Below are 25,103 nucleotides of genomic sequence, written 5' to 3'. Positions count from 1 at the left end.
TTCCATGTCCAAAGTTTGCCAATCCTGCTGTTCTTGAGTGGTCTCTTCGTTAAGTTACAGCTCCTCGGCGATACTTATTGTTAGTTTACAAGGAATAGAATTGTTACCATTTCAAAGAAAGGAACGAGCATCTCAGTTTGAAAACTGGCAACAACCAAGGAGGAGAGGTGTTGGTCTGTGATGAGTTTGAGAGCGATATTTCTTTGTGCGCGTGTGTTGTCCTGAAGCGTAAATTGTGGGGACAAACACAGAGGGTGGGGATGGATCCTCAATCCTCATGCCACGGCTATTGGACCATTATCTCCGCACGATGTCACCGATTCAGGATTTTTGGTGCATTCGCAGCCGAGATTTGGTTCCCTGCCCAATGATTTAAAAGATTATTACGCTCGTTTAATAATTATTCGGTAAATCAGTATCATTCTAGTATTTTATTTTTTCTGTGGTTATTCGTTATCTGTCTGATCAGTTGAGGCTTCCGCAATGTAAAGGTTCCACAAATTCCCAGAGTGCTGGATGGAGAGAGTACGCGCATGTAGGTAATTTTGAGAGTCAGGTTCGATCGGGTTATGGAGCTTTTAGGGCCCAAAAGGGCAGCCAACCCACGAGCTCAAATTATCCAAAATTATTTAGGTACCCAGAGCCAAACGGTACCTAACTTCAATTTTGGAAAAATCGAATCAGTGGCGTTTTCGAACTCCCCAGGGACGGTTCCATATGTGAGTAGAAAATTTGGCAGTCCTATCCCACGCCGCACAGTGGATCGAATCAATGAAAGAGGTTGGCCAAAATTTGGAAACTTTAAACGCTTATAACTCCGTCTATATAAAACTTTGAGGGTCTAAAAGTGGTTCCATTGGTTTCCTCGTGAAATTTTCAGCTAAAAGCTAAAACCCCTTGAAATTTAAAATGTGACGAAATAAACATCAAAATTTGCAGTATTAGTCAAAAATTTCATATCCAACATCTCTAATTGACTCGATCCACCGTGCGCCGGTTATGATTTACGGAGTTTCAAAAATTACGATTTACACTGGAATCGATGGAGCCGACGCCCGGTATTCTCCCTGTAATCCGAAAAGACTAAAATGGAGTTAAGTACCGTTTGGATCGAGGGTACTGATACTTATTCAAGTATTCACAGTGTTCTGGACGAAAACGAAAACTGATAGTCCAGCAAAATTCAATTCATTAGATATTGAGCAACGAAAAAAATATGAAATTTGTGACTTGACGATAGCGAGAGATAGATAGTTGAGGGTTTAAGGTCCACGGATTGGGGGATTGATACAAGGGTACTTCGAGGGAGATATAATTTTCAGGTCGGCAATCTTGGGCGAGAATTCCGCATCAAACACACCTTTCCTGACTGGCTCAATAGCTCAATAGCCTGAATAGAATACCATATTTATTGAAGTTTGACGTTGAGCCGGTGACATCTTCATTCTGACTACCGATATTAGGCAGCCGAGCATGGTAGGGGTTCCAAATATTTCAATCTCTTGCATTCCTTTATTCCCATTGACTGCTTATTTGTCAGGGGGTCCAGCTTCATTCAACGCGGATTTTTGGCCTGATTAGGAGTCCTCATCAAAGGCTTGTGTTTCCCCCTTCCCTTTTATTACTTTTATCTTGTAACTAAATTTCACGCTTCGGTAAGATCAGGAAGTATAGTTATCATTCGTGTTTATCCTGGACTTTCCACATTTTTCGGTTTAATTTTTCAAACGCGCCTTAATTGATACAGATTAAAATCAGAAATTTCATCGATGTCGCCATGCAAATGCATTCCGATTGGTTTGGAAAATGTTGGAGAGTGCAATACTTGATTTACATTTTTTGGTTATTTTATACCAAGGAAATGTTCGGAAAGAAAAAGAGGTACAGAAAAGATTTTAGGAAACTTTTCGTCGTCAAGAATGATGTACTACTCTCTTGCTTCATTATTCACGACACATTTCCTCATATGAGTTTCCTAATTTTTTAATTCATTCATCTTTTACTTTTACAATCTTTCCTTTCAATCTCGACTAATTTTACACAAGCGATCATTTTTTATATACTCTTTTCTTATTTAAAAAAAATAATTCAAAGAAAAAAATAATGTCGAACCTCGATATTTTTTTGACTTCTATAAAAAAGACAGCTGAAATAAATTACACGATAAACGTACATCAATATGGGTGATACCATCCATCAGATTAAAATTCTATGATTTTCTTTGGGTTGCGCTTCTATGCTTTTCCATTGACTTTCAAGTCTACTTAAAAAAGTTAACTGTGATGACAGGTATGCTTTTTTTCGTTGAGTAAACATTTAATTAAATCAAATGCCTTATTTACTATTAGAAAATTTCACCTCGATTGGTGAATTAACTTTTTCAGTACTAAACTACGAAACTTTTACTCGGCTTGAAAGAAGCGAGAAATAATTTCATTGGCATTGGTTGTTTCCCTTTTTTGCTTTTATAATTTTTCATTGTTTAATAATAAACTAAATTATTTTTAATCGTTTAACACACAGAATCTTCAACTATTTGTACTAGAATATGGTAGTTTTGCGGGGTCTTAATCGAGAGACTTTAACGCAAGGTAAAACGTTTTATTGGGAATGTTGTTTTGCTTTTTCTGTGCCTCAAATTGCAGTATTCACGAATGAAGGAGCACTGAAACTGGAGTTAGAGTTCTTTTCGAAGTAGGGGTTTCCCTGTTCGAGATGCCGTTTCATGACTGAGGGAAATCTTTTTGACCGTCTCCCGTTTTCTCTAACTTATCACAGTGAGGATGCATTTGATTATCCTTAAAAAGTACAATGCCGACAGAATCTGTGAGAAAGGGCCTCATTTTCCAAAAATTTGGTATTAAATTTTTGGTACCACTGCATACAGGGAGAAAAACTTGACATTTTGGCACAGATTTGACCCTGAAAACTCGAAAATTGAGGGTGATTATATGTTTTTGAAATTCCATGACAAAATTCTTAAGTTATAGGTTTTTCGGTTAGAACATCTGACATGCACATATAAAACTACAGCCACCACCTTCTGTGAGGAGAAAATTAAACTAACACCGCGCGTAGCTTGATCCCAAGGCTGCAAGAGAGCTTTACCCATCGAGATCTCAAAATCGCCAATTTTGACCTTCGTCCCTAATTTCGACTCACCTGGACAATTTGCTCCCGGAAGATAGAATCCCTTTTCACAGATCCTGTCACAATGACGAGTTTTAGATTCCTCAAAGTCTTAAAATCCTAATGCAGCGGATAAATCTTAAGTGAAGATTCATTATACGCCTTGGAGTTCTTTTCAAGAGCATTGGCCTACACTGAGAATCCCTGAAAAAAAAGGAAGCTGAGGAGACAGACACGAGAAGAAGCAGAATGAATGAATGGCTCGCTCCGGAGTCCCGATTCGGACGAGGATGAGGATACTGGGCGAGCTAGACTTGATGCACGCAGCGATATATCGATCGATCTACCATTTAAACCTATGAAAAAGGATCGATTGTACGTCTAATCCTTAATAATCGATTCTTTACTATAGCTTCAAATGAGGTAAATATCGATAATCGCTCATTGACGGCTCGCCACTGGATGCAGGATGGGGCATGAGACAGATTGGAGGGATCGCATCGGCTCCACATAAAGATATTACTTATGGTCGGCGAACTGTCAATCGAAGTTCACGCTCCTGTTTTCGCGTCTGGGGGCATCCTTTGTGTCAAAGGTGTGAATAGCCTGATTCGGTCGCCTTTAGAAACAGATAGCGCGGATCCAACGCAGGTTGCCCGAAATTAAATATGAAAATCCGGAATCCGAAATCGCGCTACGAGTCCCGGGGCTCGGGCCCAGCATGAAGCATATGTCAATTTCCTCGCCCGATTAATCCCCTCTCTCGATCCCTGGCCCCGCGCCCGCGGCTCCGAGGAGCCCTGGGGTTGAGGGTGAGGGCCGCGCATTGTGCGCCCGGGACGTTCGTTCATTAACACTTTGTAAAACCACTCGCTATGGAAACTACTGACAAGGCGTAAAAGCTCGCCCCGGAAGCATCTTCCCTTTATCATCGTTTGTTTAGTCCGGTTATTTACCCCTAATGAGCGAGAATTTTTCGTCTCGTTGCGTGTAATGATACCTGTGCGGTTAAAAATGTCCGTGATAAAGGTAACTTTAAGTTACTGTGAGATAATGGTTTATTTTTCTTTGGGGGGGGGGGGGGGGGGGGGCCGATCAACCAAAAATATCTACCCACTCGAACATTTCCGGGTGTATGGTTACTTGAAGTTACTTGAAGTAACTATGAGTGATTTTTTTTATGGTCGATCAACCAAACTTTTTGTTAAATCGGCCGAAACCGTGGGTTACTCTCAGACGTCTGAAGAAAGACATAGAAAGACGATGAAGAATTTTATTTTCCTGTTGAACCTCAATAAGTGTACTCTTGTTTCTCTCGATATAACTCAGAAGTTGTAACTTGTGAGTGGCCAGCGCATTTAAGTGTCACTTATACCATCTAAGTTCGATCCTGGTTGCACGCGCCTGATTCCTGACGAGGTTGCAGATTTTCAACCCAAAGATTTATTCAACGTAATTCAAAGAAGGACTAACCCAAAAACATTAGCCGCGTGCTTATTGGTTATGTTGTGTTCCATTTCCCACACTGACTCAAAATTTCGATTAATTTTTCTTACTGGGTGAATGTTGTTAATTTTGTTTTATTATCACTTGAGTTTAATTATTTAATGAAAGGAAAACTGCTCCAAAAATACACAGGTAAATATGAAAAATTAAACGAAATATTTCTAAAAAAATATAACCAGCTTAATATAAACAGTTCAGGTCATATTTTTTAGTGGTGTTTTTCCCCATTAAGTTGGGAACTAAATTATTTATGATACAAACGCTTTTGGATAAGCACAGCACTTTCATGAAAAATATGAACATTTAAAAAATAATTGTTCACTTCTTCGTGTTATTACTCCAGGAGGAAAAACAAAGCAAGGGCCTTTGAGAAGTGCAATATTCCAACTTGCACGGAGATAAACTATAACACTTCGCTGGTTTTGCAATCTGATAAGTCGATGAGTATCATCAGAAAACACCATTGTTGTCGTGTGAGGCAAAACGGAATTCGGTATTATTAGCGACAGATTGACAGTTGGAAGGAATCTGACCCGAGATGATCAATATTAGCGGAATCGGGTACAGATACGTGTCAAGAAGGTGACATCTGAGCTATTAAAGCCAGATTATAGAACTCTCGGTGAGACGCAGGATGAAGGCCGGGGTCAACCCTAGATTTCCCACTTTTTTTTAACCTCTCAATTCGTTTGTTACCCTCGTCTCTACTCTTCGGGAGGCACGGATCCCTGGATACACCCTAACCTCCATCTCAGCCGTAAATTTTGCTCGTAAGATTCGCTCGATTATCGAGATTTATCTTAACGGTTCAGAAGTTTGCTGAACGAAAATTCTGTTCCAGAGTATAATAAATTGTAAAAAAAAATTATAATGTAGCTTGTGCGAACGCGCGCTTGTGTGAACGTGCACGTGTGTGCGTTTGCGCAGACTAGGTGCTTGTTACAACTATCAACAATTTTAGTCTGACAAACGCTGAATTGAAATTAAATTCCGAGATCTCCAAATATGAGCTCGGAGTTTGAGTGACTTTCACTGTTCACTTATTGAAATTAATGGACAAAGCTACAGACAAAAAAGACAAACTGGAAATAAAGCGATCGTATTGTTGGAAGTGGGTGGTTGCAATGGACAAAGTAAGTAATATACTAGCTAACGGCAACTCGCAAGAGACCCTACAGTTAGTCCATCAGTTTCCCCCTTGGTCTATGACCACTCCCTGTCCCAACCAATAGAATTTCTCTATGTTCCCTGCGTCTTTTTTGTCTATCACTTTGTCTAACAATTTCAATAATCAGCCCGCTGAAGAGAAAACACTGCAAAGGAGACCAGAGATGTCAAAATTCTGAGGAGGCACGGGAAGAAACGATATCCGCAACCGTTGTATTTTCAACGGCAGCTCCAGAAACTCGCACAATCAATCTCTATCATTTGAGAGTTCCGCTCTCCATATCGATGCGTAAGATAAATATTCAGATATATTAGAGCCCCCCCCCCCCGCTGTTTCTCACCCGGAGCGCGGAAATCTCTATCAGTTTACCGATCCGTTTAACTCTTGCCAGCCATGTTCCTCCGGATTTTCGCGTTCCATTTGCGAGCCGTAATGCATCCGTTAGCGGGGCGCCAAGACGAAGAACAAGAAGATACGATGCAGGGGCGATGTCGGGGGGAGGAGGGGCGCGAAACAAGGGGGTGGGTGGGTGTGGAAGAGTGTGGAGGCAATCAGGGAGTTTAAGGTGCGATCAAGCGAGAATCGAACAATCTGTTATTTCTCGAATCCTGGAGCGGAATCGACTCATATCTGCTCGTCTCGGAATATCATTTTTCTTCTTCCCGATATTTCATCAAAAACACATGACGTTGCCGTGCACTCCGAAGGGGGGTATGGAAATGCCGCGTTTTTCTGCTCCACTGCCGGAGCGGACGTGCCAAATTCCGTTCTCAATTGTCATCTTTTTCTATCTTTTTTTTTTTATTTTTAATATTCTTTTTCAAATATTGTTCATTCGAGACACTCCTTGCAGCATCAACCTAATGGCAAGTTTGCAGGATTCTGAAATTTCGTAAATTAAATATTTAAAACGAAACTGCTAACAAAACTGGGCACAAGGATATCCTTGGTTTTTGAATTGAACAATGATTGGAGGAAATATGACGGAACAACCTAATCTTCGACAATTAGTGTCGGAATATGTGTTTAAAATGGAAACTGCCGCCAGATGACGTCACTTTCAAATCTATTTTTCTTCAATTCCCAATTTCAGAAAAAAATTATGAAAAATACTGCAAACTCAGCTTTTCAAGCACTCTCAGATGAAGCAATAAAATGTTTGTTTACAGATTCTCCATTGAGGCAATGGGTGTAGAGAGGGCATCTTTTAGTTGCGATGCCTCAAAATCTCCGCTGACGCGACGTTTCATCCGTTATGTTTAAAGGAAATTCATATAATTCTTTGCGAATTTAACTGAATTTTTTCAAGACTTTACAATGCTGAAAACGTGAAATTTCAGAAAATTTACCCAATAGTTTCCTCTTTTAAGAATAAATTACCACTGGCGATTCTGAGACATCACAACCGAGAAATGCCCTTTCTGCACCCACACCTCAATTTACGTTATATTACGTCTATTTTGTACATACATACATAAAGTCGCGATTATAGCGCCGCCTCGCGCTCTGCGCGCCAACTCGCATTGGCCCCTATCCTCCAGAGAATCATCCGGCAATTGCACCTTTGATCTCCTCCTCCACCCTTGTCGCAACCTTTCACAGGACGTCCACGCCGTCGGCTTCCGGGAGGAACCCCCATCCGAAGCCCTGTTGGGCAACCGATCATCTGCAACCTTCGCACATGTCCATACCAGACCACCTGCTTGGGACCTGATCTCGTGCACCGATGTCCTTTTCCACACCATGTATCTCGCGTACCGTTCATTGGCGGGATAACGCTCTTCTTCTCGAATACCAGCAGACCTTCGCCAACAGTCCATCTCGGTTGCCTAGATGTCTTCCGTACTTTTTTAAGTGCAGACCTCACTCCCGTAAGTTACGATATCTTCACGCTGACGTTGTAAATTTTCCTTTTGGTCTCTTGGAGATTACTCTTTGGTCCCAGAGAACCCCATTTAGATGCGCGATCGCTTTCCTGCCTTGCACATTCCGATCATTAATGGCCCGATCAAATTTCCGTCCTTAGTTAACCAAACTCCGAGATATATATACTTCTTCACAGTCCAGGATCTTCGGCCATCCTCCAGTTCACATGCTTTGCTGATCACACCGATAAACCAACTTCTCCGTCTTAACCACATTTACTCCAATTCCCACTTTCGGTATACTTCCTCTAGCTCGCGTCATGTAATCGCCATCTTCTTCGTCCTGAGTATTACCACTGATCATCAGCAAAGCACGGAGTATAAGGGTGCCATCTTCCCATCCTTATCCATTCCTTTACACTTTTCCCGGAACACTTTAAATAAGGTGGCGGACAAAACACCTTGTTTCAGTTCCTTTAGTAATTAAAAACCCCACGATAACTCCCCATGCGATTTAACCTTAGAGAAAGCCCCACCATAAAATTCCTTAATAGCCACTAATAGTCCCACTAAAACCCCTTTTGTACAAGGTTCCCAAAGTTTCATCATGGCACCACTATCGTAAAGCTTTCTGGAGATCCACAAACACTTGATGTAATTCTGGCCAAAACACCCTTTCTTTTTCTCTATGACGTGGATGATGTAAATACGTGATCATTCGTTGACCGCACGGACTCTGAAAACCTGGCATGCTCTTCCGCATGTTCTTTCACTCCTCTTCAATTTTTGCTTTCAGATTTTTCCATACACTTTGCTCAGGGTACTGCAACCGACAGTCCTCTTAGTTGATCACACTGAGTGTGATAACTATTTTGTACAACTGGACATAAATAGGTTAAAGGACCAATTCAACAGATCCTTCATGATTCAATTTGACACGGCAAATCGAATATGAGCTCAAGGACTAACTTAGTCAACTTAAATTTTTATTTTCATTGAATTTATGCAAGACTCCGGCAAGACCGTAAGTCTTGCATCCATTGCGAGTTCATCAATACGAAGAAAATGAATAAAGAGCCTAGTCCACGAGTGGTATCACCTAGATTTTTAGTAGGTTCCATGCTCTTGCAGAACCAGACACCACTAGGGCTGGTGCCTAACAAAAATCTAGTTAATGCCACTTGACCTCCCTCGCTGGCATGAGTACAAAACCCTCTTTTCATGAAGGAAACATTACCAAGCCCATACCTCTCGTTTTGTGCAGCATTCAGATAAGAGTAATATGGCTGCAAGAGATGGATGATGGAAAAGCAATATACATGTGCACGGCAAAACTAGAAAGGGCAGGCAGCAGTCCTCATTAACGACAGGGATATAAAGGTAAAACAGCCGCGTACTTTGAGAGAGGGAACTAGGTTAAAACATTGAAACATCAACATCATTTGTGGATGGCAGGGCCGCAGTCGGCGATCTATCCGTAAAGTGCGAATCGTCACTGAAACGGGTAAAACGCCATCACGGAATTGTGGGTGAAAATAAAAATAGACGCTATCAAAGGTGAGTAAGCGCGAGGCACAGTGCGGTGCGGAATACATAATCACTCGGCGTTGAGAGGCGAATTGGATAGATTTAGTGTTATGTATCAAAGAGTAAGCGAGTGGGTGCAGAAGAACCCACAGGAAGAGGAGGGAAAGGTGCTGTTAGCATTTAATGGCCTCAACTACACGAAAGTTAGCATGGAGTTGGCGCCTGGATCGGCGGCAACCACGCAGAACGGCAACCTGGCCAACTTTGTGAGATATTTTTACAACAATACGGATCCAGTTTAGCAGTTGAGCTCATTTTCAATACGCATTACTTCGGATTCAAAATGGCAGGAAGCGAAGGGAAACGAAGGCAAACGAACGGAAAATAAATACGAGACCTCTGTAAAGTGTACACAATATGCGGCGGGGATTCATCCAAGTGAACACTCTTGAGCCGATTTTCTGAATGAAAACAACATCTCATTAGTGGGACTAACTCTGCTCGGATTTTGCGCGCCTCTGGTCTAGCGCCCGGCTACGGCTGACCGTTGCAAAACTTGGCCAGGAAACACTGGTTTTTCCTAGATTTAAAAAGTTTTTCCGCGGAAATTTGCATCCCATCGATGTGTCTGATGACTCACGACCCATAATCCGCCACCTGAATCTTGAGCGTCATTTCTTGCGCTCCATGGCTGGACTATATGTCTTGTGATAATTTGTATAATTCAACGTGAAAGAGCCAATCAAGAGCGAGCATCAATCCTGGTTATGATGATAGGACATGTCCTCACTCAAGCATTGTTTGCACTCAAGAGTGCGTGAAAATGTTTGACAAACAGGATGACTTATTTTTAAGTTTAAATTAAAAAAAGCAAGTAAATAAAAACTGGTGCTCGTAGCTATTCTGACTAACGACCACTTTTTGGAACTCAAAATCATTGATATTTAATTAAGGGTCTCAAAAGGGACACCCTTTAGACGCTTGTTTCCCCAGATCACATTTTTTCAAAACCGTAGAAATGCGATTTAGTTGCGAATTTCCTTGCATTCTAAAAGAGCCACGACAAAAAAATCCTGCGCGCATAAATGTGACGATGAACGTTTGGAATTTATTGAAGAAAATTTTTTAAAGGGCCCAGAAAAGGGTGATGGTTGTGAATGCGAAAATTGGAAATACTGCAATGGTACGACATTTTACGTCCTCGGGATTCAAGTCCAGCAGAATGCCTTAGAATAAAAAAATTTCAAAAATCTTTTGCTTTGAGTTGTATTTTTATTCTTTTTCTGCCTATTATAAAAATCTAGAGTCTCTTGTTTATCCTAATCAGCTATAAATAGTCGGCGACACATGTTTTACCAGACGCACTGTTAACGAAACATTTTTGAGTCCTCTTTCAAAACACAATCAAAATCAGAGCTCTATCCTCAGCCATTCCAGAGTGATTAAAAAAAAAAACCATTACTTTTCGAGTACCTCCGCATGCTGATTCCCCACGGCAAAAGAGCAGACGTAAAACTAAGTTCAACTTAAACAGGAGTCACCGAGCAGAGCAAACGCCACGGTGCAGCCAGCAATGCACTTCGCACATTATTTATTCAAATACATTTTTCCCGCTTTTCTGCGCTTCGTTATCTACTGGGAAATTATAATTTTTTTGTTGCCCCAGCCTTACTGATGACTGATGGGGTTGGCCGGGGGCAAAGGCTCGATTGTTGCCGGGATCAATTCATTGGGGAAGCCTCGCCTTTTTCCGCCAGACTGAGCACTTGCAGATGTATGCAAACAGATACACGCGATCCGCGGTTTGTGCCCTTGAGCACTTGCAGTTCGTCGAGTCCTTTTTCACTTTTTCGAATGAACCGACTTCTCTCGACTTCCTCTCTGCCACCTTTTCATTTATTCATTGATCAGTGGTCATTTTACATTCCTGCTGCTCAGGGATTCCTGGATCCACCCGAGCGGGCTATTTTTGTCTAATAAGTGATGGTGCGTGAACGAGAGAGATGCATGCGGTTGAAATTTAAATTAAAAGGCACACCAAGCCGCGCCGTCATATTTATTGCCATGTGGATTACACTGGAAAAGAAGGATGGTCTTCCCAATCAGTGGATAGTTAAAAATACGCCACTTCCCGTGCGGTAGTTACGATAACTACCGCGGTAGTGGACACAACTAACCCGGTAGTTAGCGTAACTACCGCACGGTAGCTGGCGTATTTTTTACCAGCCGCTGGTTGAGACGACTATCCTATTTTTCCCTCGTATATGGTTAGCTGAAAATTCTAACTGGAAGGCGTTTGGGCTGTTGTTCGTTGTACTAGTAAAAACAATTTAAATATAATTGGATCTTTCTCCGTAAAAAGCTTGAAATAAGAAATGTTTTGACACAAACAGTAAGTCTATCGATCTTTATTTCAAAATAGCCGTCGGTTAAAAATGCTCAAATTTCAACTTTATCGCACTACTATTTTGAGCCGGTGGAGAGTGAGGGCCATGACGTTTTGTTAAAATTTATCATCTTATTTTGCTCTCAACTCGCGGAGGGTTTGTGGTAGTTTATGATTATATTAATTGGCCTGGCGTTGGTGAAAGAACGTGGTGTTTCCTGATGCACAAATCCAAAAATGTAAGGTGTTATTGAAAAATTAATTAAAATACAACTTTAAGAAAAGAAAACCACGTGAAGGCTCTCTTGTGGCTTCTAGAGAGCGTTTTTCGTCGAGAAATCAAAATCGCAATTCGCACCTTTGACCCTAAATTCGCCCCTCCTGGATAATTTGCTCCCGGAAAATAAGGCCTATTTTCACAGATCTCGTCACATATTAATAACGAGGCCAAGTTCTACTAAACATGAACCGTGGAAATTACATCAAGCTTTGATCGGATCTTCGGACGCGCCGGCAAAGGGATAAAAGCAGGGACACGAACGTATAAATGGAGGGTCACGAGTCGGGCGCTACGCGTGAAGATGTAGGAGGACCCGGAAAGGCGGCACAAAGGCCGCGCATTGTTTTTTTGAAGCGGTATCAATTATCGGAATTGGATTTAGTTCGAATCAAGTCCTCGAGGGCTTGGAGGGGCGACGCGCGCATGAGACTCGGCGCTAAACGCGTATTAGTCCGACCCCGACATGCAAAGATCCCTCGCGGTTATTGTTTTGCAAAACCTCGTTACGAACTTTTCACCGCGGCCCCGATCGGGATGCTGGTGCTCCGATCTCAAAAACGGCGAGCCTTAATAGACCCTTAAAGGCCACTTTGGTCCTTAAATAAACCGCGTTCTTTACGCGCCATTTCCTACAAGAGCGCCATCTGCCTGGACACGCGATGCTTGGCTCACCTCCCCCGTCACCGCTACCGGTCTCTTCAACCACTCATGCGCCCTCCACCCTCCGCACCTTCCTCGTGCCCACGTGCCCAACCCCCCTCTTATTTCTACTCAAAATCCCTCTTCTTCCCCCTTTCCCTCCCGTCTTGGTGTTTTCATTCAGATTTTAAATTTCCTCGAGCTTTTTTCTTTCTTTTGACATTTCTGATACGATATGGTGAATTCAAACGGAAAATATCGTAAATCTAGCCCTAACTACTTACGTATCATTTAAGTTCTCTTAAAAGTTCCGACATAGGCACTACGTAAAGAGACCTCCTCCGAGATTCCGTGGAGATCGGGGTCAATTACGGCTATCCCAATGAATTTAAAGATTTTTGAACGGACGATAAAGTTGAAGAGCTAAAAGATGGACATGTCCACAGGGATGGAGGTGCTATCATACCACAGAACTTCCTAAAGGAGGATCCACAGAACCCTTCCTAAGTTGTTCTTTCTTCTTTTTTATATCCCTTTTCATTAGTTTTTGAGGTTCCTCTTGCGAAAGAGCAGCGTGATAGCATATTTTGAGGGTAACTCACTTGATAGCTGTCCCATAACTGATTTTTTTTTTAAGTGTAAAACAGTCCTGTTTTAAAAAGGAATATGAGGTACCTTCAGGGTTGTGTGCAGAAGTCGCTGCCCAACTACGGGTGTAAGTAAGAACTTTCCCGAGAATCTCGGCTGATATCAACTTTTCTGGGAAACTTTGACGAATAAACAGTATCATTTGCACCAATACATCGTCACCTTCCGGCCAAAGTATCAGAGGCACCGTGCTATGTTTAAAAAATTCCACCGTCATTTTATTTTTTTGGCGAGAAATTATTAAACAAAGCTGTCCGAAAATTTCACTGACTTTTCTTAGTGCTGCAGATAAAATTCAGTGAAATTTTCATACAGATTCAACCAAAAATTCTCTGTAAAAAAGTAATATGGCCGCGGAAATTTTTTTAACTTCGCATGGCTCTTGTGATACTTTGGCCGGAGGGTGATAACATGATACTCACTCAGACTTTAAAGAAACATAGGGAATTCCCGTTCCCATTCCTGGTACTGGACTCTCTCAGGAGACTCCGATCACTGGAACTGCCTCTCGATTCTCCCCTCCCCTCCCCCCTCCTCCCCTGTCCTCTGTCCCGTGCTCCGTGTCCCCGACTAGAGCCGCAGACGAATGCAAAGGGCAAAAGACGCGAACCGCCATCCAGGGCTCGGAGACGAGCAAGTCAGGAGACTAAAGATCAATTAAATATAAATGCGGACACGGAGGTACCGCTGGTGTTGGTGCTGCTGACTGTTGACTGTTGACTCGACAAACACAGGAAGCCTGTAGCCGCGACTCCCTCCGGCGCTTCCAACTCGGCTCCTGCTCCGATTCCGACGGGGACGGACAACAACCATAAATGCTCGCAGCGATGTGCGCCCCACGGACCCCCCGAGCATCATCCCTCCCCCTCCCCCCGGGGCCCTGGCGCCCACTCCTCGAGCTTGACATGAAGTGTTATTGTTATTGGATCGACAATGGTCGGCCACAGAGCAATCTCATGTTTGTTTCCTCTGATTACTCTTAGTTCAATCCGCCTTGTTTATTCGCTTATCCATGCACCCACCCGGCCCGTTGCCACTGGTCAACTCTCCGCCCGACGGCTCAAAGCCTATAGACATCCATTCTGCCTGGTTGTTTAGCTTGTCCCGAAGCCAACGGTAAGCCAATGAGGTACCAGGCAAGGTTAGATACGTAGTTAGGAGTTTGCTGCAAGACCGGGCGCAAGGTTCAAAGTTTTGGGAGGAATCTTTGGTCAAGGTAAATCTTCTACCCAAATATTATAGAGTTTTTGGGATTTATTCTACAACTTAACTAGCAGGAGAGCTAAATGGACCGCAAACTGTGCAGGCGAGCCCGATTGAGTTTCTCCATGTATATCTAGTTAGGCAGCAGCCACCCGTTGTTGTCAACTTTTTAGGGAGGGTTTTTTAGGATTGGGCCGCGGTGGCTACCGCCACCTAGAATCGGCGATGGCTGAAGTCGGAAAATGCGTATCGGAATTGTAACAAAAAAAAACTATTTTGTTATTTTAATATGACTGACTTAAATATAAACGTGAAATGTTCTGAAAATATTCTTGAATGAGTGAAGAAAATGCGCAGAAAATTTCAGGTTGGTTAGTCTTGATTGAAAAATGAAACGTGGGCCGAGAGTCAAAGGGCCCAATTTCTTTACTTCAGTCACCCATGCAGATTATTGAGCATTTTATCAATAGACATATGAAGGAAACGCATTCCAAATGACGAAATAGCGCGCTTTCTGGGCAAGGTCTTTAGTAGATTCAAACAGAGGATTGAATTTTGGAGTTTCGAAAGTTACGGATAAATTATGATGCGAAAGTATTATCTAGATCCTACAACTTTTCATCATGAGTCACTGATTTAGAGGCAGAATGACGAAAAACTTGGGACCCCTAGATGACAGGCAACCAGCACAACCGCAACCTCGTGCACAAAAAAGCGACGAGGACTGTGAGATATGGCAGGGGGTAATTATTACGCACGGAGGCAGTGAGCGATATCCTAGCTTCAGCCCCAGCTGTGCCCTTGACAGATGACCCTAATATTCACCCCCGGATCGTGCATGTCCAACAACCCAATAAAACTCCAATCTGGACCAGCGCAGCGTAGCCCTATGCTCGATACAGTAAACGCTCCTATCTCTCTCCTACCCTCCACCCTCCCATCTCCAAAAAGACCGCCAAATTGCAGCAACTTATAATTCATAGCGGGGACTGGGAAAAAAACATTCATGGGATGTGACAACCATGCCTCGGTTCCTTCAACTTGAGGCTAAATTTTACACTTATTTGGACGTATTTATGCTAAAAGGAACTATGTGCATAGGTTTTGCGTGAGACATAGTTCCTTTTAGCATAAATACGTCCATTTGTACTCTTTAGTCATTGGGTAGCGACGCGTTTTATTTTCTAGCTGACCGTGCGCAGGCTCTATTGGCACTAATGGGAGTAAAACATCTGATTATTATGATTCCAAAATTTTTAAAAACATCATGATTTTTTTCGTGAAACTATGATATGATTTGTTGATAAAATTTTGTAAAATTGGTGAATTTGTTGAAACTGATCAAAATGGAGACAGTAAAGGAGTGGGGGGGGGGGGGTTTGCTAATTAAATATTTTGCCCTGCGGTTGAACTTGGGATTATTGAGTCAAAACTCAGCTGTATTGTAACAGATTTGAACTTTATTTTAACTCCTAGGGTTTTAAATTGGTATTACAAGCATTTAGATATGAAAAAACGCATGACGCAGCACTAAACCTTTGTTTATGATGTAATATGTACATTAAATAAAAAGATGTCTAGGTATATTTCTTGTTCAGGATACTAAATCTGACGACCTGAAAAATGAATACCTCTTACTAAGCGCGCATGCTTTCAAGCATATTTTGCTGAAACAGATACACTGATGTATTATTTGTGGAAAAGAAGGCTGTGCGTAACTTGGCGTCGGAAAAAAACCAAAACTTACATACACGAAAAAAAACTTTTCTACAGAAAGCGGGTTCGAATGAATAACAAAATGGGCAAAAAAGTCATATTCTGTTGTTTGCTTTTTTGATTTGAATACAGTGTCAGTTTGTCGGACCTTTGTTTACTTCAAACCGTCAAGGGGCTGTGAATACATCACCGGCACAACAGAGAGTGGGTAGATGGCGGAAAGCAAGGAAATCTCCTCTGGGCTCTGAATGAGGCCTTAATCACGCTTTGAGTTGCCTGTATCATAGGTAAAGAGGGTCAACCGCTGACCCCATGGTTTACACCGAGGCATCAAGCTTGGATTATGGCACCCGGTGACTTCTTATCTGTCTTGCTTCAGCAATTTTTGACACCGGGCATCGGACTGGTCTCTACAACACGACCGCCGCCGCTGAGGTGAGAAGCCAACAAAGATGTCATCTTGACATGTCGTGGAGGAATTTTAAAAAAATAAAACAGATGAAATTGTCACGCTTGCTTAGTATGTAAAGGGAGGAAATGTATGTAGTATATAGAGGGAGTAAATGTATTTGTCCGAGGACTTCATTGATATTTACCCTCTGATAACTATTTATTCCTATTTATATTTACCTCCTGATGATTACTTGTTGTTATACTCATCGAAGTGATTTTATTCCAGACTATTCTTCAGTAAATTAGCTCTTTATTTAGTCTTTTGCGCGGCGCGAAAAAATTCGTTTTTTCATTTATTTTCTTTCCAAGAAAAAAAACAAGAGTAGTACAGTAGATCATCGATTTTCCGTTAATTCGGTTATCTGACGCAGCTTTTTCACCTCTGTAACGTGGCAGTTCCAGACACGACTCGACGGAAACCGATTTTGTGGGCAAAATTTGAAATTATGTGTGGATTTTTGTATAATTGTTCTTTCAATTAAAAGACTATATTTTACAAATACGAAGGAGAATAAACCACGCCTGTACATACTTTTTGGTTACTGCAGAGCCTGAAAAAGAAGTTTTCAGTGCTTTTTGGTGGCTTCGATTGTCGTTATTTGGTAACATTTTCGTTATCCGGGAAGGGCCTCCATTATTTTACATCGGATAATCGATGATCCGAGACCGTATCTCGTATTAGCCCAGTTTCTCTGCAAGGCAATTGAATCTTGTCACTCTAGAAACACTGTTGATTTTTAAAAAAAATTGGACGTGATAGAAGTAAAACCTTATTGATAATAGTATTTTCCAGCTAAAACATTATTGAAATCAATATTTATTAGACAGGTACCAGTTCCACTGTTTCCCTGATTGCATGATCGCATGAATCGAATTTTAACTAAAGTATGGTTGTGTCGCAGGCAATTAATCAAATCAGACATTTAGTCAAATTCAAATGTTGGCTATCTGTCTGGTCATTTGATAAAGGCATTTGATCAAGAGCCGAGACATTGTATAAAATGCCGTAGGCCTCCAGGTAAAAGGTGAAATTCGTTAAGATTCAGACAAATTCAATAGTCAAATTAGGAACGAAAATAACTGTCGGTCAAGTAAAAACAGAAATGTTCTAAAACGTAATAAAACACAAATTAATACGAACAAAGCTTGTTTGCACCTTGAGCGATACCACTATTCGACCACGTGGGAGACAATTTTGCCTACCTCGAAAAGCGAAGGCGAAACGCGCTCCAGTAAGCGTTGCGCGTATGCAAAAATGTGTTTGGGTCGCCACAGCTGCACACACATTCAAAGCTTTAATTGTCAAATTCTTTTTGTTTCACCCTGTGTACTATGAAAAAGTTACTGTGACTTTTCTGCAACGCGGCCTTCAGAATCTAAGTTCACAAATCAGTTGAAATCAATAGAATTATTGCAGTACGTACGAGTGAGGTAGGTAAATTGGTTGCGAACCACATCCCGCCTTCGATAATTCGACTCACTCTGGTAAATAGAAATACTACAAAGACGTACCATGGCGCTCAGTAGAACGAGTCTTTGGGAGAAATCAGACATGAAATTTTTCACAAAAATTGTAAAATTTTACGTTTATCTCGTCACAATTATAATTTTTAGGAGTGCTTTTGATAGCAGATTTTACGAGAAAACCAATGAAACTATATTTAAAACATCAACATTTTATATTAATGAGGATAAACGTTTTTAAAGTTTTTAAATCATATATCCGACCCCTCCCATTGACTCGATCCCTTGTGCAGCGCGGGTAAAGTACAGCATACACTTTTTGTCCCATTTATCCGGGATGAAAATGATTCGCTGATATGAGGAGAAAATCCAACTAGAGCCACGTACGCCAAATTAATTAAGGAGCAGCGATCAAATGAATATTGTGTGAGAAGGGTGCAGGAGGGGTGGAAGGAAGCAAGTGTTCTTTTGAGTTTAATTTGATCTGAATGAGGAAATACCTCGACATGCCGTCTCCCTTGTGATGAGAAGGAAGAGAGAGAGGGAGAAAAAGAGAGAGATAAATAGCCGATGCAGACGGAGGCTACAAACACCAGCCCCGGCGACGGCAGAATGTAGAAGGAGGGATGAGAGATGGCGAAGAAGAGGGCGTCTGGACTCGAGGCGATTGCGAAGCCGAAGCTCAACCGCCACACAAAGCTCGGCCGAAGGAAAGGTAAAAATTGTGGCTTAAATTATTAAAGAGCTTGAAATTAAATTTAATGATAACATTTACTCAATGTGAATTAATAATGACGGAAAAATGAAGAAAGATAGACGAGGGCTCTGCACTGCCGGAGAGGTAATGGGAATTGAATTAAAGCATATGCTAACTGCTGCCTCCATGTTGACTCCTTTTTAAGTATTTCATGTTAGTCCTTACCTCCACCGCCCTTTCTCTGCCATCCATGAGCTTTTTCTCCGCCACCCCCCTTCCCTATCCGGTTCCCGCCCACATATACTTTCTCTTTCCTCGGGTTTTCGCACCATACCCCGACCTGAACTCCCATGCAGCGATGCCGCTTTTGTCCGATTCTCATCACGAAACAATACGAGGTGAGGGAGCTTGGTCAGCACAACGGCAGCTGTGGATGTAGGTAGAGTTGTGGAATGAAGCTGTATGTGTTTCCGCATCCCTTGAGAACTGTGTTAAAAAATGCACTCGGGTTAATTCGTTCTCGTCCTGCCCTCGCCGAGTCAACCTGTCATTTGTTCTCTCTTCCTCGCTCCAGTTTCTTTATATTTTCTCGCCGTGGTTCGTAACTAATTTCAACAGGATGCACGCCCTCATGAATTTGTTTCACTGGGAGGTCATCGCTTCAAGTACCTTACGTTGCGCAAAAAGAAAGATTGACAAGTCGAGATTTTCCCAATGCCTATGCCTCTAGGCTCGAAAAATTACGGCACCCCGGACTAAATGTTACTGGGCATCAAAAGTAATCTTAAAAAATTCTAACCGTCAAGATTAGCGAAAAAATCAGCCTACAAAATTTGCAAAAATGATAATGTCCATCCCGTTACGTTACCAATTTAAATATGTGCTTTACAGAGAAAAGTCCAAGAGAAAACCAATGGTGCCACCTTCAAACTTATACGTTTCAAATTAGCAAAAATGTAAGCTTTTAAGGTTACCACGGCATGTCCGACATTGAGCAGTAATAGTTGCTTGCTGAAATTCAGTCATGTTCAAATTATTCGATTTACGAATCAATCGCGCATCAATTAAAGATCTTACGACTGTGGCCCAGGCCCACGCTCCAAGGAGTTCGCCCTCAAAACTCGAGTATGCAATTTGAGCGGCTTGAAAACTATTTTACTATCCGCCGGTGACTAAGAAGAAAGAATCCTTGGGCATAGACGTGGCCGTAAATTTGGTAGTATAGGCTACGAAAATTTTGCGTTTGGGAATGTACGTGAGAAAACTTTGATTTTCTCAACGTGGTTTCTATACGATTTTATTGATAGAAAATTTACTCAGTTGGTAGTATCATCTCCTATGTGCAGCAAACCCATTGCGAGTTTCCCAACGAATTGCATGGAAACTAACAAGACTAATCTCGAGGCCTCCTCTTTAATATGGTGGCGATAGATTGCCGAGCGTCTCAAGCTTTCAAATTGAGCCGAGCAATGGGGAGGCGTCAATCATCGACAATCGATATATTCCCATTTAAAACTACGTTAAAGAATCGATTATATAAGGCATACTCTGTTAATCGATACTTATCCATGGGTTTAAATGGCAGAACAATCGATTATCGCAAGGAACGATACGCCACAGTAGCCGAGCACCAAGTTGGTAGCTCCTCGAGTTCGCTTTGATTCTCGCCGGAGCCATTGCAGATTGATTTGCTTTGATGATTCGAATTGAAAACTACAAAGCTGATGGCGACAGTGAAAGAAAACGAGGAGGAGGCAAAAACCGCGCATTATGCGCGTTGCTTTTTCTGGGCATCCCCGATTCCCCGCCCTGGACCGCATCAGGCGGCCGCGCTGTAATAAACTAAATCTGAACGCCGCACGTTCGTTTGAAGCTCCCAGGAGCCGCTCGTATCGTTTTCCCGCCGAACCAAACAAGAGGGCTCTCAAAAAACTTACACTGGAAAAAAACATATTGGATCTAGAGTCCAGACTCTTAAAAACATCGACAAGAAAAAATACTCTTGATTCAATCAGATTTAAGCTTAAATCAAGAACCAATAGCCTCTTAATTTGAGCGGATTTCCTTTTGATTTAAGCTTAAGTCTGGTTGAATCAAGAATCCTTTTTCTTGTCAATGTTTTCAAGAGTCTGGACTCTAGATCCAATGTGCTTTTAATCCAGTGTAAGGTTGCTTCAAAAATAGGGCGAATGGAGAATTCGCACTAACAAATTGTACTGCTTTATCACATGAAAACGCTTAGCGAGAGGGGAGTTCGCAGTATTTTTTTTTTCTTTTTTTTTTATAAATTTGATGTCGAAAATTGGGGGTAAACTGATTTAAGAGTGAAAAAATGTGACAACTTGTGACGTCACAGGCCAAAATTTCCCTCTCAATAAGATGAAGTGACTGACATTGTGTGTGAATATTCAAAGAAGAGGACAAAGTAACCTAGATATGCGGTTCATATTTTTTGGTTAGTTTTTTTTAGGTTTCATGAACCAAATCTTTGGGTTGAAAATTTGCCACCTCGCCACATTAAAAATCAGGCACGAGCCGGCGCCGAGATCAAACTTGGATTTTGGGGATCCCAAAAAGTATTTCTTTTGACCTAGATGCACTCATGGAATTTCAAGTCTGTAACTCAATTTGTTCAAAAGTTATAGTAATGATGCCTGGTGCTGGTGGAGTGGGAATTTTGGACTACCCTGTATGTACATCATCCCTTTCCTGCGTTAATTTTATAAGAACTGAATAAATTGAGTGGTTGTGAGTTGAATTTGGGAATTTTGGATGTATACACTGTGTTCTAAGCAAAATTTTCATGATGAAATATTTGTTTTTGTGCTTAATTTCGAATCTAGTCTTGCAGTCTGTTTATAAAAACCTCAAAAAGGGGCATACGTAGTAGTGATAAACTGACTTACCTCCCACGCATACTTTGGTTCCAGGGGCCTTTCTCTCAAAATTCCCGGGTACGGCCCGTAGCGGATGCCTCTGTGGAGCCTCTCTTTGGTCCAAATGCCGCCCGCACCGCCGTTCCTCAGTTCTAGCTCCGCGGGAATTTGCGAGTCGAAATAGTTGAACTTATCTTTGAACGAGGTTTCACTGGACACCTCTGCTTCTTCCTCCATCGAGTCATCTTCTTCACCACCACTTTTGTCTACGCCATTCTCGTCAATGCTACCTGAAACACATACCACTCTCGTCTTTTAATACATCTCACAGAAAGTAAATCTAAGTAATAGGGACCGCTATTACCTCATCGCATCATGAAAAGATGATAGTGCGCAGTGCGCATCATTTATTTTTGGCGTGGGACACAATTAATTATGAAATGCGGCACTAAACGGCGTGAGAGCTACAGGCTACGTGGGCATGTTCCCTTGTCGATAATTTCATGCAGAAAACGTCATACAAATAAAACGTTTTCAAAAACAGCTTATGGGAGAAGATTAATGTGATTCACAAAAAAAGCACAGACATAAAATTTTTCCATCACAAAAAATAGAGAAAACATGACAATGTCGCGCAAAAAAAAATCAGTAGTTTACTTCATTGGCATAATAAGAAGTGCTGGAATTGAGCAAGGCGCCCTTCGTCAGTGTTGAATGCAACGCACACTATGCAATTTTGATTTTAACTCCTGGATGCAACTATTCGAACTCCATGGATGCCCGTGTTGCATACGCACGCAAGTGAAGGCGTTTTGACTGTCCAGGTACTCACTATTTTACCCGCGGCGCGGCGCCAACGGCGGGCTTTACTGCGGGGTTCCAAAATGTCAGAAGGCCTCTTATTCTTCGTTTATACCACAAAGAAAAGCATGAATAAATCCGTGCGTTAGGGAAAACTAATTTTGACGTCAGGTGCAAAATTTTCAAAGAACATTCCTGATAAATCGCACGGAAATGGGAACAAAAAAGATGACCATTCTTCTGCCGACTAAATGAGATGGGACAGGAACTTTGTAACATTACAAGCCTAAATACACGTTTAAGACTTCGTAGGTGCAATGGCAAAACTATAGCACAACAAAGTCTGGTAAATTTATTAGTGAAATGATCTTCTCATCTTTCTTTCCTGATTTGTGGGCTGCGTCTAGTATATTTCGCAACACTCTGTCCGTGTCGCTGAGTGCGGAGACTGCGTGCTATGCACTTTCTCAGTGACATTGACAATTGGGTGCGCAGATCTGTAGACAGAGGTTGAAGGAGAATTCGCAAATCTAGTGTCTGTGGTCAGGAATCTTTTGAATCTGAATCCGTTATCAACATGAAATGAATATCCGCGTGACTCCTTCGCGCAACGACTCATTTCGTGAGACAGGAGAGTGTCTTGCGAGGCTCACAGCTGACTCATCGTTGCCACGTAGCTCAGTTTCACTGATTTCGATATTGATATTCAAGCAAAATTGGTAGGTAACGATGCTCGTTCAGTCAACTAGGGCTGACCTTCATGAAAAAAGTGCTGATCAGCCATTCCATGAATTAAGACGGCTAGTCTGTATTTACAGCCCGAAGAGCATTGATCTGACCCTTGGCGACTGCAGTGGGCTAAAATGTTGAGTGCCATGAATCTTGAGACGTAAATGATACGCCTGTGACAGTGTGACACCAAAGACAAATCAGTAGGTTAGTATATTCGAGTTCGATTAGGCGGCATCTCTAAAAATTTTATCTTAAAACTATATTACGTTGCTGTAGGTTGATTCCAATTTATAATTGCACCACGTAGACGGTGTATTTTGAGAGATGAAATTCTGAGGGGAGGAGGCGGAAAAAAGTTAAGGACAATATCAACTAAAAAGAACTAGAAAAACTATGAGCCTGTCAGATGAGTTTCAAGGATGTTTGAAAGAGAGACTTGGAACACATAAAATTGTAAAATCACCGATTTCATTGTGAGATAATGAATCGAAAGGGTTGCAACTACAAAGCGGTAAAAACAGGGGAAAATGGATTGGATATGCCGCCAAGATTTCCTCATGGAGAATAAAATGCCTTAAGTAATGCAGGTTTCTGCTTGCTGTAAGGGACTTAATTGTTAATATGCATCTTATCTGCTCGATGCATGGAAAAATGTCTTCATGGTGGCAAATTCGAGAATATTTATATTTAAATTACGAGTCAATTCCTTCCACTGACGCACAATTTACAGACTTTACGGACTTTAATCGGAGCATTATGTGACAGGTTTTAAGAATGAATAAAGATCAATGAATTCCAATTTCCCTCTTCAGGAAAAACCGAAATCAGCATTATGGTTAAATTCTCAAATATACAGTTAAATGGTAGGTCAAAGTGGGTGTTGAAACCCATGTACTCGGCAGACCAGAAAAAAATGAAAGACAAAAGGAAACCACTAACATAATGACGAAAAACCCCACGCGTCTAATAAATCCGTAACTATTGTTTCAATCAACGAATTATGAGGAGGGTAGCATACTCCTGTCATTACACACACATTAGCAGCTCTGAATAGTAAGCAATTCTCTAACAAACTAAAGCTCCTTCATGTCTTTCCCCCTTTCTTCGCTCAGGGTAGTAACTCCATTCCCCTAACAATGTTGACGTGAATCGCATGCTCCACTCTGCCGTGCTAAGGAAAAACGCCGTATGAGCCTACAGCTGTTGCCTAATTTCCTTGAATAAAAACACTAATTTTATTGGAAACTTGAGAATATTTTTCTCATAATGTCTTAGGGAATTTTTTTTCATAGTTTCAGCTAAAGTAAGTATCTGAAAATTTCGAGGATAAATGTTGATAACTTTTCTCAAAATAAATAATTTATCTGGGAAAATTTGGCAACTTTTGAATGATCATACGACGATTTCACTTGGCACAGCAGTACTCCGTATACCTCTTCATAGTCATCCCGATCGCCAAATTCATCAGCTTTGAAGTTTTGTCAACGCGCACGCCAATTCTTTCAGGCTCTCTCAAGAGGAGGACTGGCTCATTTCAATTGAAAACTGTCAAAGCGGGTCAGTTAATTGTGTCGTCACCCCGTCCGACATATTTGAGTAAAATTTCTCATGATGCAAAAAAATTTGATGACAAAAATTGTTGAATTGTCCGTAAGTTTTGGTACCAATGTTGATAAAAATGTATATTTTTAATGTAGAACGAGGAGTCTAGCAGTGCGTGCTGTAATTTTTCGGGAGAGAAGTGTAGCCTTGCGTGACAAAAGATGAGACAGGTCTAAAATTCTGAATTTAAGCCCGACGTAAACCATGGACATATGTTTAATTGAACATAGGATTAGAAGTTGATACGTCAAAAATATAGGTATAAAATTTCTTTGCGCAACGGAATTATTATATTTCCTCGCCCCAAAAGCCAAGAAAGACTTTTTAACCTTTAGTCATAAGCTTCCAACTAAATATTTTGCCACCTTCCGGCCAAAGTATCACAAGCGCCATGCTACGTTTAAAAATTTC

General features: G+C 41.5%; 1 protein-coding gene across 2 annotated transcripts in view; it reads right to left on the bottom strand.

Annotated features, from left to right (window-relative positions):
* Positions 1-25,103, bottom strand: part of LOC109041352 (transcription factor hamlet) — a 128,079-nt gene that overhangs the window by 36,930 nt on the left and 66,046 nt on the right. For both annotated transcript variants that reach the window (XM_019057694.2, XM_019057696.2), the window contains exon 2: positions 21,588-21,847. In XM_019057694.2, coding sequence (XP_018913239.2) covers positions 21,588-21,847 — 260 coding nt within the window. The remainder of the gene's footprint in view (positions 1-21,587; positions 21,848-25,103) is intronic.

This window comes from Bemisia tabaci, chromosome 1 (assembly GCF_918797505.1).
Source record: "Bemisia tabaci chromosome 1, PGI_BMITA_v3".
Lineage (NCBI taxonomy): Eukaryota > Metazoa > Arthropoda > Insecta > Hemiptera > Aleyrodidae > Bemisia > Bemisia tabaci.
This window is presented reverse-complemented; position numbering and strand designations above follow the sequence as displayed.